General features: G+C 36.5%; 1 protein-coding gene across 7 annotated transcripts in view; it reads left to right on the top strand.

The window, feature by feature from the left end:
* Positions 1–16,891, top strand: part of LMBRD2 (LMBR1 domain containing 2) — a 35,648-nt gene that overhangs the window by 8,783 nt on the left and 9,974 nt on the right. For 6 of the 7 annotated variants that reach the window (XM_048051252.2, XM_048051254.2, XM_048051253.2 and 3 more), the window contains 12 exons: positions 1,993–2,088; positions 2,641–2,808; positions 3,692–3,902; positions 6,111–6,185; positions 6,800–6,913; positions 7,540–7,723; positions 8,588–8,769; positions 10,097–10,230; positions 10,580–10,685; positions 11,362–11,459; positions 13,261–13,364; positions 14,543–14,589. In XM_048051252.2, coding sequence (XP_047907209.1) covers positions 1,993–2,088; positions 2,641–2,808; positions 3,692–3,902; positions 6,111–6,185; positions 6,800–6,913; positions 7,540–7,723; positions 8,588–8,769; positions 10,097–10,230; positions 10,580–10,685; positions 11,362–11,459; positions 13,261–13,364; positions 14,543–14,589 — 1,519 coding nt within the window. The remainder of the gene's footprint in view (positions 1–1,992; positions 2,089–2,640; positions 2,809–3,691; positions 3,903–6,110; positions 6,186–6,799; positions 6,914–7,539; positions 7,724–8,587; positions 8,770–10,096; positions 10,231–10,579; positions 10,686–11,361; positions 11,460–13,260; positions 13,365–14,542; positions 14,590–16,891) is intronic. The other variant, XR_007159162.2, reaches the window with a different exon arrangement.

Raw genomic sequence — 16,891 nt, 5'->3', positions numbered from 1 at the left:
GCGTGAGGGAAGAGAAGATGAAGAAAAGCGCATCTGTTGGTAGCGCATCTGTTATTTGTAATAACAATAGTTCTAGTTGATTACCGAAGTATTGCTATTTATTTTTTCATTTCACCATAATTTCTTCTGTTTTGTTGCTAAAGAGATAGAAAGAAGCTTTTTTGAACAATCTTGCTTATCTGTCAGGAGATGCCTTGGTGAATGCTTAGATTTTCAGATCTGAAGCCTTTAGGAGTATGAAGGAAAGATAATTTTACATGTTATGAATGTAAAGATTAGTAGACTTTTCTTATATGCAAGCAACATATCTACTTACTTATTATAATGGCACATATAATAATTGGAGTTAGAATAGAATAGTTCAGTTGGATATAGTTGTATCTTGGAATAGTTCAGATGATCGTCAAAGATTGAGTCCAACTCCAGACCACCTCAGGGCTAACCAGAAAAGAAAGAAAGCATGTTACTGAGGGCATTGTCCAATTGCCTCTTGAGCACTGTCAGGCATGGGGCATCAGCCGCCTCGCTAGGAAGCCTCCTTCAATGTTTGGCAAGGTAAATAACATTTTCCCAGTGTCCAGTCTGAACCTCTCTGGCTAGAAATTTCGGAGTTAATTAAATTGATAGTATACTGCCAAAGTAACAATGGCCTGCTTGCTTTTTTCAGGCAGGAAGGAGATCATCCCTAAAGCATGGGGAATGTAGATGAATGTTGGCTCCTTCTGTGTGTGGCACTTTCACCTCCGTTAGCTATTTCCACACCTTGTAGGTACACACAATGTAGGACCTGTAAGGTGTTTAGAACATTTAAAGTTTTGGTTATGTGTCATGTATTGCCAGGTTTGTTATTCCAAAGTGGAGACTACCTGGAAGTCGTATATCAGTGGAAGAACTGTAAAATGCCAGATTTAGTGATGCAACTTTTAACCTTCTATTTAAGACTGCTCAGTGTGTGTTAGTTAAATGTAGATAAATACATGATTTGAAGACTATTAATAGCCTTTTAATTTACCTATAATTCCAGAGTATGCTGATGGGTGTTGTAGTATATGACTTATCAAATAGGAATATTAACCTAATTGCGTTGATACTGTTAGTGCAAATCAGCTCTTAAAACTTTGAAATGTTTTAGTCACACAGCCTGTCATACTATGGTAATTTGATAGTTTGAAAATATGTAGGCTATGTACATAAAAACTCACAACACAGGCTTAACTAGTTTGACTCTGGAAAACATCAATTATTTCTCAATAGATACTCCTATTAAACTGGTAATGTTACCCCTTGACTCACCAATATTTCATTACCCAGATAGGTGTGGGGGGTAAAAAAAAAAAAAGAATGTCTTAGTGTAGATGGCCACTTTGTCACTTGCTGTCTTCTTTTTAAAAGGCTCTCATGACTTTCTTGGGTTTCCTGAAGCAAGTGCTACCTGTCAGAAAAATATTGGCTCAACAAATTAGTTCATGGAAGTCTGACTAAAGTGGACTGGGTTACAGAACAACTAATATACTTTGTTACCACTAAATGATATAGGTAGTATGTCTAGGTGATGGACTCCCTAGATATTCCTGAATAATCTCCTCCACTAGCTAAAGCTGAATGATCTGTCTACAGAAATATTTTTTCTTTGCATGAAGTACTCCTTGCACAGAAAAAAAAATTGAGCCAGTAAATTGTTTATTAAAATTGTTTCATTTTCTTTAGTCTTTGAGCTGTTCTTTCTCTTTAAAAAAAAAAAAAAAAAAAAACAAAAAAACCCACAAGCCATCCTGTCCAGATATCTTATTTTTAATGGGGAGAATGCTAAATACTTTTTACATGGAAATACAGTTCATTCTTTACCGAGGTGGTAGATGGTTACCTACTTAAATAGCAGTGTATTACTTTTTTGCTTTTTTCAAAGTCCTTCCTTGGTAGGGGAATTTATAGGAAAAAAAATCTATACTATTGACCTTAAAACTAATAATAAGTTTTCTTATGTTGTTACAGCAAGCAAAGATGTTTCAAACCATGGAGTTATATTCCTGATGGAATTATGCCAATTTTCTGGCGTGTTGTGTACTGGACATCACAGTTTTTAACATGGTAAGTAAGACAAAGGAATGACAGTTGGACTGATAAGTGTATAATTTATGTCTAACATCTGAACAGTATATGTAATACATATATATATATAATATATATTATATATGTAATGTAATTGTACTTTAGACTACAGGACATCAAAATAGTGCTATGAATAAATTGCGCAATTTCTGAGTAATACTATAAATTATTTGGTTTAATCGGTTCATACTATATAAAACTATAGATACAGCTACAGCAAACGGATTGTGCTTTTGGTTTAGATTGATGTATGGTCTGTGATCAGCCCATCCTCATATTATTTTTGTAGCTCAGTCAAGAAGATTGGTAGTGAGCTCTTGATTAACAGAGATTTTTTTTATAGTAAAGCTAACCATATTGCTTTTATCTACAACTTTTTTTTCAGGTTTACCCTCGGACTGGTACACCTAGGATAAAAACATATAGTTAGCTCATTTTGTTAGAAGCTTGAGAGTCTTTAACTTAAACACTCCTGTGTCAGTATCTTGCCACTGATAAGCTACTTTTTGGTATTGTTTGCTTTCTTCCTAGGATTCTGCTACCTTTCATGCAGTCCTATGCTAGGTCAGGAGGGTTCTCCATTACTGGAAAGATTAAAACTGCATTGATTGAGAATGCAATCTACTATGGCACTTACTTGCTGATTTTTGGAGCGTTTTTAATATATGTTGCTGTAAACCCAAAGTTCAATTTACAATGGTAAGAGTAATGTTGTAAGTACTTGCATGAGTTCTTAAAAAAAAAAAAAGTAAAAAAAAAAAAAAACAACACATAAATGGCCAGCGTAAACATGTTCTGTGGATAAAATGTGTCTTTAAAACAAATAGTTGATCTGATTTTTGCTAGGCAGAATTTTGTTAATTTTTTCAAATGGAAAGAGATAAGTTGACTTTGTAGGAATTTTCTCTTGTAGCTTTCTGGTTTTTTGTAGGGCAGGGGAATTGTTTTTGTATTTGCAGTGATGTTATTTTTTTCCACTCATTGAAAATGCATTTGTCTCTAGTGCTGAAACTTTTTCTCAGTGCTTTCAAAACATCTTTGACAGTATTTCCCGTGTAATACTGGTAGATTCTACTTAAAGCTCATAAGGTAATTTTAAGAAAATTGATACTTATAACACCGCTGATACTCTTCCATGCTAGATAGAGTAGTAAATGCTGTTTTGTACTGCCTAGTTGCTTTCAACTTCTGTTTCTGAAATACTAATCCTGGGTTCTGAGGCTGTTTCTTAGAGAGATTCCAATTATGGTATTTTGATCTCATTTTAATTACATTTGCGAAGTTCATGTCCTTTCCTAAAGGAACGTATTTTGAGACCAAATGCTTATGTCTCCCTCCAGAGAGGGTGCACCTGAAAGAACATTTTGCTGCTTTCAGAAATGTGAGAGGTAGGGAAAAATCATGGCAGTTGTAAATGCAGCCAAGTCAACAGACTGGGCCTAGACAAGAATTACAGATGATACTGAGTTTGTTCCTGTAAATTTGAAAGCCCTCTTGGAGCACAGATACTTCAAAGTTACTTTCTTGCTGGTGGGAAGTAGGTTGTAATTTGTTTTTCTTTTTTTTCCTGTTTGTTTTGAAGGAACCAACTTCAGACTATTGGGATAGCTGCTGCAAACACATGGGGTCTCTTTCTTCTCGTGCTGCTTTTGGGCTATGGTTTGGTGGAAATTCCTCGTTCTCACTGGAATGGGGCTAAGAGGGGTTATCTTCTCATGAAGACCTATTTCAAAGCTGCCAAACTAATGACTGAAAAAGCAGATGCAGAGGAAAATTTAGAGGATGTTATGGAGGTAAGTAACTAGATTTTGCTGTGAAATAAGTGAAGGCTGCTGTTGTTCATCTCTGAATTTCCTGGTGTTAACATACTTCTTGGCAAGAAGCACAAGTAGCATGAAATTTGAAGTATCTGTAAATTAAGAAAATCATCATAGTGTGCCACTTGATGACACTGATAAAAATCAAAAGAGAAATAGAAGAACCTGTATTTCATGGCAACTTGATAGTCATAATTTGTTGTTGTTTTTTTTCTTTTACTGGCCCTTTTGGAGTAATATTGGTGACTAATTAATAACATTCCAGAGTGATGCTTGAAAATCTAGTGTACAAATAATTTGCAGGAACACTAGCAAAACATGTATGTCTTGCTTTTGTGCTCTGCTTCCAGTGTGTTTCTGCAATCTTGAAGAATTTTTAAGTTGAATTTGCAAGACTACAGTGTGTGCCTTTTGAGAACAGAATAGATAGATCACTGGTTTTTCAAAGAGTTTCTCTTGAGAGAGACATTATTATTGCTTGTGTGATTGAGCAATAGTCTCTTATGTAGTTCAAGAACAGAATGGAAAACCAACCCATTGAATTGCTGTTGCTTGCTGTACTGCTGTAATACCATGGCTTAGAAGTAATGTTTCAGAAGACTTGTAGGGTAGGGTGGTAACTTATTTTGACCTGTCACCAAAGAAAATAATAGTAGAATCTTCACTCCTTCAATAACAGCATTTCAAAGACAAAATTTACTACAAAATTTACTAGAAAAAGAGCATCAGAAACTTTGCTTACCATGCTAGTAGCACTTGCTGTTTTGCACTGGACTGTTCTTTAGTAGAATGACTGACAGGTTTTGAGATTGTCTTACCCAACGTATTATTACGCATTAACAATATAATGCATAAAATCTTGTTTCAAGAATTAAGATCTGGTAATATACTCTTTTTTTTTTTCTTTCAATCTATAAACAATTGCACTATTCCTTTAGAATTCTTGGCCAGTATATTTTCTCTATTTTCTAACCTTCGTAAGAACAGTGAAATACTTGATAATAAGCAAAAATTCTTAAGAATTCCAGTGCTGACTGAGAACTTGATTGTAAATTATACATTGCTGCTATGGCAAATAAATCACCAAGTTTTAGCTCTCACCCGCTTAAGTTTAAGCTTTTGTTTTCTTCGTTTATCAGAGGGAAGACATTACTAAAACTCTAGAAATCATAGTACCAGAGGACACCTAACAAAATTGTTTGGTTTTATTTACTTTTTTTTATTCTGGTGCTGTACTTGACAGGGCTGAATGTTAGGATTGACCTTTACAGACATTCTTGCAGGATTTTGTTTGTTTTTCTGTATCGTACCATATAATGGCAATTTTTTTGCTCAGTAGATTCAGACGGAATTCTGAGTCACTGAAACCCACCTGTTAGAACAGCCTTTTAAACATCGAAGAACTGTCTGCATCTACTTAGCCTTCCTTGTTGCACTAAACAAACGAAGTTCTTCTGTCTGCCTAACCGTCCTGTTGGATGTGATTTCTAAACTTTCACAATTACTTCTGTTGTCTAGACTCTACAACTTGTATCTTTTTTTAAAGTACAGTTTGTAATAATAAGAACACCATCAAAAGATTGTCTCTGCATTGTTGATAGGATGAAAAATAAAACCTAGTTCTCACTAAGCCTGATAAACTGCTAGAATTGTTTCTAACAAATTATTTAGCTGTTTTATTACTCATAAATATCAAATAGTCTTAGAAGCCAGCTATGTAGAGATAAATGTGAGCAAGATAGAAGATAGTGTAAAAAGATAGTCATTTAGCTACTTGAAGTAATAAAGTGAAACTAAACAAGGTAAGGTGGAGACTCCGTTATGTACAACTAAAACAGGAAGGTATGCTCCATTTCAACATGCGTGCATAGAAACCAATCCTCTACACAATTGCAGAGTAATACTTGGACACTGTCAATGTGGTATGTTTTTTTAAATACACAACTTCTTTGTAAATACACATTCAGTTGTCTTTTTTTAGATGTCTAATAATCATAGAATGGGTTGGGGTGGAAGGTACGTTAAAGATCATCTAATTCCACCCCACCTGCCATGGGCAAGCTTTGCTGGTTAGAGGCTCTGATGGTTAGTGTTTCCATTGGCAGGGATGGGGCTCTTACCTGACCCTGTAAAGTTATATCTAGTTAACATATTGAAACAACTTTTTTTTTTTCTTCTCAACAGGAAGTCCGTAAAGTAAGTGAGAGTATCAAGTATAATCACCCCTTGAGAAAATGCGTTGACACAATACTGAAAAAGGTAAGTAATAATAACAATAGTAAAAAAATAAAAATAAAAAAATTGCACATCTTTTGCAATAATCGTTCATGGAGGTGGGAGCACATCCTGCACCTGTTGCTTGTTTTCTTTTCCATTTAACATAAAATCTCTAATTGGAGTTTTGTGGCTTTCTGACCAGACTTGGAGTTGAAATTCTTTACAGAAGGATTTCTTAAGATGAATGTAATTATCTGATGTCTTTTGAGATACATAGTATATTAGAAACGGAAGTAGTAGCAGTTGATTACTTATAAAACCTTCTTTTGAAGTATAATGAGGTATGTAGCAAATGCCATCTGTTTTTTGCTGTATGCCTTATTCTGAATTCATTCAAAACACGAAGTATGTTTTTGATAAACAGATATGGCACTTTGAATTATTTAAGAATATCATGCTGATCTTTCTTGAACAAGAAAATATGGACTTTTCTTCTACTTGTAGAAGATAGATTTTTTTTTTTTCCTTTTGATACTGGCATCTATATTTAGAGTGAGCTTTTCTGTTACACAAAATGCTTAAAACATCTTAAAAATAATTAACAGAAACCATTTCATTTTCCTGCATCTTTCAGTCAATTTTCTTTTTCTTACCAGTGTCCTAATGAGTACCAGGAAAGAATGGGTAGGAACATGGATGATTATGAAGATTTTGAAGAAAGACAGAACAGTTATCCAAGTGAAAAAAGTTTGGTCAAACTTCACAAGCAGGTAATAATATATAATATGTATATATAATTAGATATTCTCTCATTAATAAATGACAGAGTGCCCAATTTATGCTAATGTAATGAGAATAAATGCAAATCAAGCTAAGATTTTCAGATTTTACCTGAATAGCTTTATGTAGTGTTTTTTTGGGATGCTACTTAACTTTTCTCAGCAAAAGAAAATATGAATTTTAATATCCCAAATGATCCAGATCTGTTTTCTGGATATGTGAGAACTGTTCTTGTCACTAGACAACTTGAAAATATTTTAATTGCTGTGATGATTTGATGATTTTTGATGGCCTTGTAACGACTGATTGACAGTGAATTCTTAAAAAGTAACTAGTGAAAGAGTGGCATTCACTGAGACTCAAAAATAAAGTGGTATTTTGGAAAAAGGAGGCTGTTAATGCTACACATCAATTGTGATAAAAGAAGAGCAAAACCCAGAAGTCGTGTAGTTCTCTTGGGACTTTTCTATTAAGATAGTTAACTGTCTGCTTTTGTGAGCATACAGAATTATCTTTGCAGTTCTGTAATGTAGAATTTAACGTATTTTTGCAAGGCTTTTCTCTCATTTTTTGAAATGAGTATGTTGTAACCATAATTTCTTGGAATTTATGATAGGTAATTTATTCAGTACAGAGGCATCGTCGTACACAGGTCCAGTGGCAAATTCTTTTAGAACAAGCCTTTTACTTAGAAGATGTGGCAAAAAATGAAACTAGTGCAACTCGACAATTTGTTCATACGTTTCAGTCCCAGGAACCAGAGAATAAATTTGTTCAGTATTTCTACACACCAACTGTTGGTAAGTGCTGTTGTGCAGATTTGAACATGTAAACCAATTACAGTTTTATATCTACAGTTAAATTTACTGGATTAATTGGTAATGTTCTGTGAGAAGAACAGATTGTTTTATATGAAAATGTTCAGTTACAGTAGAAGGAAGCAAATGTGCATTTTGGTGCATTTATTTAACAGAATAGCCATCAGGTATTAATTTTTGCACTTGGCCATAAACTTTTTACAAGCTAATAGCTGTAGCCTGTTGCAATAGTCATTGAAAACTTCTGAATCTTTAAAAGAAAGAAAAATAGAAACTTCAAATTAATAGATCATGGCTACCTTCTATATTTGTAGGATATTGTCGGGGTGTAAGCCCTTGTGGATTGAAGGAAAAAGGACTCTTCGTCTGTCATGAATTGAATATTAGGAGATGTGGTTGCTGGTGTATCTTTTTAGAAAATGTCTTCACATCATGTATTAACTTCTAATTTGTTGTGTACTAGCAGTGAGTTATTGGTGGGGTAAGAAAACTTAATTTTACAGCCTAAGCTTTGGTTATGGTAGAGTAACAGATGTACAAACAAATAAAAAGTGGGTCACCCATAGTATTTGGGCTGAAAGTGAAGAGTCTTGTTCTGCTGCCCTTCATCATTTTTGCAAAATTTACCCCCAAAATCCCAATGTTTTCCACAATTGTGCATACGATTCCTTAGGGGTGAGCCAAATCCCTAGGCATCAGAAAAGTTCTGAATTTGAATTTGTGGAGTCACACATTCAAGCCTTGATTTTAAGGGTGTGCATGCAAGAAGTTTATAGCAGTGTTTTGAGAGAGTTCTGTTTCTGGTTGTGTTAACCCATTAGGGTTGTATGTGTATTTGTTTTTCAGAGTGGTACTGGGAATGTCTTCTACGACCATGGTTTTACAGGGTTCTTGCAGTCGTTTTGGCCATGTTCTCTGTAATCGTCGTGTGGTCAGAGTGCACATTTTTCAGCACAAATCCGGTTTTATCACTATTTGCAGTTTTCATACAGCTGGCAGAAAAGACATATAATTATATATACATAGAGGTAAGTTTGATCACTCAACAAAAACCTTTATAGCTAGAGTGTTATTACAATAGTAGTAGACCAAACTGATTTAAAAACAAGTCTCTGTAAATAATGTCAGCTTTCAGAAGCTCTGTAAAATACAAAATATGAAATTTTGTTTTTGTGGAGGAGGTCTGCCTCTTGCCACTTGTTATATTTGTCTATTACAGGGTGAAGTAGTAGCCCCACTGTCATGAACACCAGGTGTAGAATAAAATGTGCAACATTAGCTTGGAACTTAAATATTTGACTTTGCGTCTGATTGACCGTGTGTGGCCCTTCTCCTAAATTGGAATGTGCTGCCAACCACAAATCCAGTTCTGGGAGATGTGGCTAGCATATGAGTGCACAAAAGTATCAGGAAAGGAGATGAGATGAAATATTTCAATATACTAATAAAATAGGTTGAACTTAATGAACTTAAAATACCTGTTTTTAATACTATTTATGGGAAGAAAATGCCAAATCAGTCATAGTAATTATAAATCACTTACATTAATGCCAGTTACATAATAGAAAGTAGTGGAACAAATGTTTCTAACATCAGTTGTGTTATATGAAGCATGGAACTTTTCAACTATCATTCAAAATTTAAACTAGAAAAAAAAAACACCTGAAACTCATCTCAGAGTTGGTGTTACTGTCCTGTCTCAAAATGAAAAATTACACTGCAGTCAACCTGTTGCATACTCAGACTGTGTGCTAACACATTGGTAGAGTTCTTGTGGTTTTAACCTGGCCAGCAGCTAACCACCACACAGCTGTTTGCACATTCCTGGCCAGCAGTGGGGTGGGGGAGAAAATTGAAATGGAAGATTCAAGAACTTGTGGTTTGAGTTTAGAACAGTTTAATTAAAAACAAACAAACAACAACAAAACATGACAAACAGAAAAAACAAGTGAAACGAGTGATGCACAATGCAATTGCTTGCCACCTACTGGCTGTTCTCCAGCCAGTCCCCAAACAGTGTCAGCTCTCCTGGCCAACTCCCCCATTTTTATTGCTAAGTGTGATGCCATATGGTTTGGGATATCCCTTTGGCCAGTTGGGACAGCTGTGCTGGTTGTATCTCCCCTCAGCTTCTTGTGCAACCCCAGCCTTCTTGCGGCAGTGCTGCCCGAGAAAGTAAAAAGTCCTTGAATTAGTGTAAGCACTGCTCTGCAACAACTAAAACATTGTGTTATCAATATTGTTCTCATTCTAAATACAAAGCACAGCATCATACCAGCTACTAGGAAGAAAATTAATTTTATCCTATCTGAAACCAGGACAGTTCTACATTCAAATTTCACTTTTCTTTTCCAGATGGCCTGTTTTCTTACCATCTTTTTCCTAAGTATTTGTGTTTATTCCACTGTCTTCAGGATCCGTGTATTTAACTATTACTACTTAGCTTCACATCATCAGACAGATGCATACAGTCTCCTTTTCAGTGGCATGTGAGTATGTGACACACAGTTTGCAGATTTTCTGCTGAGTAGTCAATTGAAAGTATCAGTTAAACTCCTACTTATATTCTTTCATTTATAATCATATGGGTCTAAAACCTACTGAGCTGTTCATCATTATTCTGTGATAATAGAATCACAGAATGGTTTAGATTGGAAGGGGCCTTAAAAATCATCTAGTTCCAAGCCCCTTGCTGTGGGCAGGGATGCCTTCCACTTGACCAGGTTGCCCAAAGCCCCATCCAACCTGGCCTTGAAGGCCATACATCTTATTATGATTTCTTAATATCTTTAATGCAAGAGATTGATTTAAATGCTGTTATCTCTTACATTTGTGCAGGTTATTTTGCCGTCTTACTCCACCGTTATGCTTGAACTTTTTGGGCTTGACCCATATGGATGCAACAATCTCTCACAGAGACGCTCAGCCAACTGCTTACACATCAGTAAGTACAGAAAATATGGTATTGAGGCTTTGTATGGTTCAGAGAATAGGAAAAATAGTTTGTAATACTTTTTGTAGTGAGATTCAAATATTCATTTATTTTTTCACTAATATTAGACAGTAACAGAGCAAGAGTTTGGTAATGACTGCTAGCTACACAGGAGTTGTTGACAACTCTGCTTTTTGTTTTGGTCTCTGTCTTAAGAAAGTACAGCATTATGCTGGAGAGCGCAAGCTGTTCTACCCTTCCTGACAGCTTTAGTAGGTTCCACTGGCTTTAGCATAATTTTTCCATCTTTATGGATTAATACCAAATCTAACTGGCCACTGAAAAATACTGAGTTTGATTTTACTGAGCAATTGATTTCTGACAGCAAGTGGCATCTACCTTTGTCATTAGCAAGTAGCGTCCTAATGTAGTCCTTCTATAGCAGATGAAAATATCCATGAATTTTTAACTGATTCTGGATTAGGTGAGATAAAAAGAACTAGCATCTTAAACATTTTTAAATGTTTTTTAAATTTTTTTTTCTGGATGTTCTGGGTCAATTGTCTGAATCAGATCTGTGATAATACTTAGCATGTATTGTAGACTGAAAACACCCAGAAAGATCATGCTATCTACTTGTATGTAGAAGTATATCATTAGAGCTTGCTCATGTGGATTTGTTTTCCAGATAATGGGATCAATGAGAGTGCTGTCCTTCATTGCGGATGGATTCTATATATATTATCCAATGCTTGTTGTCATTCTCTGTATTGCAACCTACTTTAGGTAAGTAATTTGCAAGGCTCATCCTCCACTTTTTTTATATTAGTAACTTCAATTAAGAAGAGATTCGCTTCTTTCCAGCAGTAAACCTGGAACATGTTAATGGATCTGTGACATATTAATAAAAATGCAAAAGATAAATAGCGATCAATTGTTTTATGTGAAATGTATACATTTTAAGAATATCCTTTCTTAAACCATTTGTTTTTACATTTAACTTAATTTCATTTCCCATTAAACATTCATTAATCAGATTGTGGGGTCCATTCTGTTCAACCTTCGGAGCCCACAAAAAATTAGATTATGCTATTTGAAATTAAAATTATGGTGAGGAAGCTATATTTTCAGCAAGATTTTCCAATAAACCAAGAAGCATCATTAGAAACTCTTTATCTAATGAACTTTCTAACAGACTAATAACAAATCTCTGCCCAGTTACTGGACTAGCTTGAAAGCATAGTGTTATAAATCATTAAATCTTGCTTGCCTAAGCCACAAATTGCAGGAGTCTGGAAGGGTAATTACAGAAAGTTATATGCTTGTTTGGTCCTTAAATTGGTTTCAAAATGTCTGCTGCTGACCACTGTAAGAGATGAGATAGCTTTTTGTCTGACCCAGCTTGCCTATGTTTACGTTTATTTTCACTTCTTCAGTCTTGCATTGCTTTTCAGTCAGAAGCTATGTATGTGTTTAGCGTCATCTGGAATGTAGTTTGCCTTTAATGTCCTTCAGTAGCCTATGTACATTCACATATAATAAGGCAACAAGAATACAGTCCTAGCTTCTCCATGCTGATCTTCAGGTTAGGCTGGGGGGAAAGAATCCCCAAAAGAAATGAGAAAGGACAGGAAAATGCTGTGTGTGACCTGTCCATGATGATCCTGGGTCTTCACTGTTACGGTGTAATAGAAGAAAAGAAAGTGGAATAAGTTGTTTTGCATGAACTCTAATGCTCTGTAAGAAATTCACGTACATGTGGAACTGAATGTTTAATTAAAATCTATCAAATAAGGCTGTCTCCCTTACTTAATCTAGCTGTCTTAATGCTGAGATAGTACAGGAGAAATCTTCTCTAAGTATATAATGAAGCGATTTTTGAACATGATGTTGATGTTAGTTTGGAGAGAGGAAAAAAACAAAAAACATGGATCCTCTGGTGGGAAGTTGAAAATGTTTCTGGATACAGTTCCTGAACTAGCTTAACCCTAGACAAAAGATAGACCAAGCTTACTCTGGCACCTGATGGGTATTCAAAATGATGGCCTTCAGCTGAAAAGAATGCCAGGCATTTCTTCTGAGTAACAACTGCAGTGAATGTGGATTTCTTGTTATTGCTGTTTAAAAAGAAAAAAAACCAACACACAGTAACAAAAACAAACAAACAAAAAAAACACAGAGAAATCATAATGTGCATAACATTGATAACATTGATAGTAATTTTCCTCTGGCAGAGGAGAGTCAGTTGGATATAATAAGCATAAATTCTGTTATGTCTGAGGAGGTTTCACTTAATTGTCTTAAATCATTTGCATTACTCTCAGACCATAAGCATTTTTATCTCACTACTTGCATAGGAATATTACATTACTTTCAATTACATTTAGGAACCAGTCACTGTTTTGAACTTTCTAATCTCTGAGGTAATCTTTTTTTCTTCAATGTTGTTTTTTTTCTTAGAATTGTCCAGAAACTTCTGAATAATGTTTTACGTTTTGCAGTATCCAGACTACTCACTGTGATTGAACAAAGGAAATTTCTACTGTGAATTAACAAAGGAAATTTCTTATTCTTTTGCTTTTACCAGTTTAGGAACTCGTTGTTTGAATCTTTTGGGATTTCAGCAGTTCATGGGGGACAGTGAAATGACCTCCGATTTGATTGATGAAGGAAAGGAGCTAATCAGAAGAGGTATGTTAGATTCTCTATCCTGTTCTTCGTAGAAAGTATATTGCATGTTTCCATGTCTGAAGTGTTGGGGGGGAAAAAAAAAAAGTATATAGCTTTTCAGTGTTATGAATGGTACTGAGGCAATCTACTTACTGCACACAACGCAACAGATTCACAAGACAGGTTGCTGTGTAAACACTGTTGGACTTCATTGACATCTGAAGTAAAATATCAGCTTTATTTGTACAGTGTCTATAATTTTACAATTCAGTTAGGTGGTGTTCCTTTGAAGTCATTAGTGATCTAATAATACCTGAGCAGGTGCAGAGATCCTGTTTAATCTCTCATAAAGGATAGTTACCGCTTAAATTGTCTTCATAATAAACAAACTCATTTCAGTCTCTGTGTGTGTCTGACCTGTCCAAATTCCATCGTTCCCTTTTTTTTTTGCCTGAAATCTGAAATATTTCTGTTAACTATTATGTTTTATCACAGTAAGCATGTTCTGTAGAGTTGTAGTTATCAGCTGTTTTGGAGAGCTCTGTTTTTTGTTAATTTTTTTATCGAAAGAGTTCTTGTTTAAAGCTGGTTGTGGTCCTGAGTAAAGGTTCAGAAACTAAAATCTGTGGACAAAATGTTATATTATGCAATACTTTTACTTCTCCTTTCATACTTTATTAGAAACAAAACTAGCTAGATTAATTTAGAGGGTTTTTTTTTTTTTGGTAATCGGGAAGGGTGTCACTTACTCCCCCCAACAACAGATTACTGTTTCTTTGGCATTGTAATGTTACACTTCCAACTGTATAGCAGATAATGACACAAACTATATCGGTCATGCTTTAGGCTTCCCAGAACTTCAAAAAGGTTTTGATTTAATAACACTCAAGTTTCTTCTTACTGTTATTCTTAATGTTATACTTCTTCCAGTCATTTCTTCAAGTTTATTCTTGCTTTGCCAACTGGTATCCAAATGTTACGTCTTGACAGAAGATATCAACATGATGAATTGATTTTAATGGGAAACTCCATAATGATAGACAAGCAGCTTTGTCTTTGGCTGTATTTAATTGTATGAGTCATGTGTTCAATAAGAACCCTGGTAGTTAACGCTGGGTTTTCATTCCCTTTGTTTAAGAAAAGTCTGTTGAATAACTATTTTTTTGGTACATAGCTGGACTTTTTTTTTTTTTTCTTAGAGAAAAGAAAAAGACAAAGACAGGAAGAAGGTGAAAACAGAAGAAGGGTATGAGCATATTTTCTCTAATCATAATTTTAGTATAGTGCAATATATGCTAGGATTTGCCATTGCTATTTAATTCATCCTGAACCATTTGACAAAAAATATACATATCCTCCAATAACTGTTGGAATCAGTTTAATCTTGCAGAATAGTCATGGCTGGGGGAAAAAGATAATTTACATGATCATTTTAAAAGATGAGAGGTTGATTGTGGTCATGCTACTTGGACACTCTTGTTACTCAGTGTGCTATTAGAAAGACCTATGCCTATTGGTGTAACAAATGTATGTCCTTTTAAGCAGGGTCCCAGTCTGTAGTTTCAAAATAATCTTGAATGGCTTGCTCTCAGTCCCTTCTGTTGATACTGCTCTGCTTGAAATAACTGTAGAGTTGCAGTGTTGGAATATTCACTTAAAATGGGTACTGTGCGCTCTCCTAAACTTACCTGTTTTGTTTGCTCATTAGTTATAATTGGCACAGGTTAATTTTTTTTTCAGAGAAGGGAATTATATTAAGACAGAATAAGTGCTGTTGCCACTGAGTAACAAACAAAATATTTCATTCAAATCTTTTCCAGTGCTTATTGAGTTGAAAGATTGTAAAACCATATAATGGCTTGGGTTGGAAGGGATCTTTAAAGATTATCTAGTTCAATCCCTGTGCTACAGGGAGGGATGCCACCCACTAGAAGATATGGTTGCCCAGGGCCCTATTCAACCTGGCCTTGAACACCTCCAGGGATGGGGCATGCACAGCGTCTCTGGGCAACCTGTTCAGTGCCTCACCACCCTCTGAGGAAAGAATTTCCTCCTAACATCTAATCTAAATCTCCCTTCTTTTGGTTTAAAACCATTCCCTCTTGTACTACCATTATCTGCCTGAGTAAATAGTTTTTCTCCATCTTTTTTATTAGCCCCTGTTAAGTACTGAAAGGCTAGAATAAGGTCTTCCTGAGCATTCTCTTCTTCAGGCTGAACATCTCCAGCTCCCAGGCTTCCTTCCTAGAAGAGGTACTCCAGCCATCTGGTCATTTTTGTAGTCTTCCTCTGGACCTGCTCTAACAGATCCACATCTTTCTTTGCTGGGGGCCCCTGACCTGGGTGCAAGTGGGGCCTCACAAAGGCAGAGTAGAAGGGGGCAAACACCTCCCTCAACTTGCTGGCCGTGCCTGTTTTCGTGCAGCCCTGTTGGCCTTCTGGGCTGCAAGCACACACTGCCGGCTCATGTCAAGCTTCTTGTCCAACCCCCAAGTCCTTCTCTGCAGGGCTGCTCTCAATGGGTTCTTCTGCCAGCCTGTGCTCATGTCTGGGATTGCCCCGACCCAGGTGCAGCACCTTGCACTTGGACTTGTTGAACCCTGTTAGGTTCACATGGGCCCACTTCTCAAGCTTGTCCAGCTCCCTCTGGATGGCATCCCTTCCTTCTGACGTATCAACTGCACCACTCAGCTTGGTGTCACCTGCAAACTTGCTGAGTGTGCACTTGATTCCACTGTCTGTGTCATTGATAAAGACATTAAACAGCCCCAGTCCCAAGACAGACCCCTGAGGGACACTACTTGTCACTGGTCTTCACCTGAACATAGAGCCATTGACCACCACTCTCTGGGTGTGGCCATCAAGCCAATTCCGTATCCACCGAATGGTCCACCCTTCAAATCCATCTCTCTCCAATTTAGAGATCAGGATGTTGTATGGGACCATGTCAAAGGCCTTACAGAAGTCCAGGTAGTTGACGTTGGTCGGTCTTCCTTGTTGACTGATGCAGTTACTCCATCACAGAAAGCCACCAGATTGATCAGGCATAATTTGCCCTTTGTGAAGCCATGATAGCTGTCTTGGATCACCTCCTTGTCCTGCATGTGCCTTGACATTGCTTCCAGGAGGATCTTCCCAGGCACAGAGATGAGGCTTACCAGCCTGTAGTTCCCCGGGTCCTCCTTTCTACCCTTTTTAAAAATGGGAGTGATGTTTCCCTTTTTCCATTCACCAGGGACTTCACCTGACTGTCACGAATTTTCAAGTATGATGGAGAGAGGCTTGGCAACTCCATCAGCCATTTTCCTCAGGACCCCCGGATCCATGCCATCAGGCCCCACAGACTTGTACCTGTTCAGTTTCATCAAGTGGTCTTGAGGCTGCTTTTTGCTTGCAGTAGGAGGGACTTTGCTCTCCCAGCCCTTGCCTAGATGTTTAGGGGCTTGAGAGAGACATGGGAAGTCTGACTAGCAGTGAAGGCTGAGGCGAAGAAGCTGTTGAGTACCTCAGCCTTCCTCATGTCTGTTGTTACCAGAATATAATTCAGG

This window comes from Anser cygnoides, chromosome Z, assembly GCF_040182565.1.
Source record: "Anser cygnoides isolate HZ-2024a breed goose chromosome Z, Taihu_goose_T2T_genome, whole genome shotgun sequence".
In the NCBI taxonomy this organism is placed as follows: domain Eukaryota; kingdom Metazoa; phylum Chordata; class Aves; order Anseriformes; family Anatidae; genus Anser; species Anser cygnoides.
Note: the sequence above shows the minus strand (reverse complement) of the source record. Positions and strands in the feature narration are given on the sequence as shown.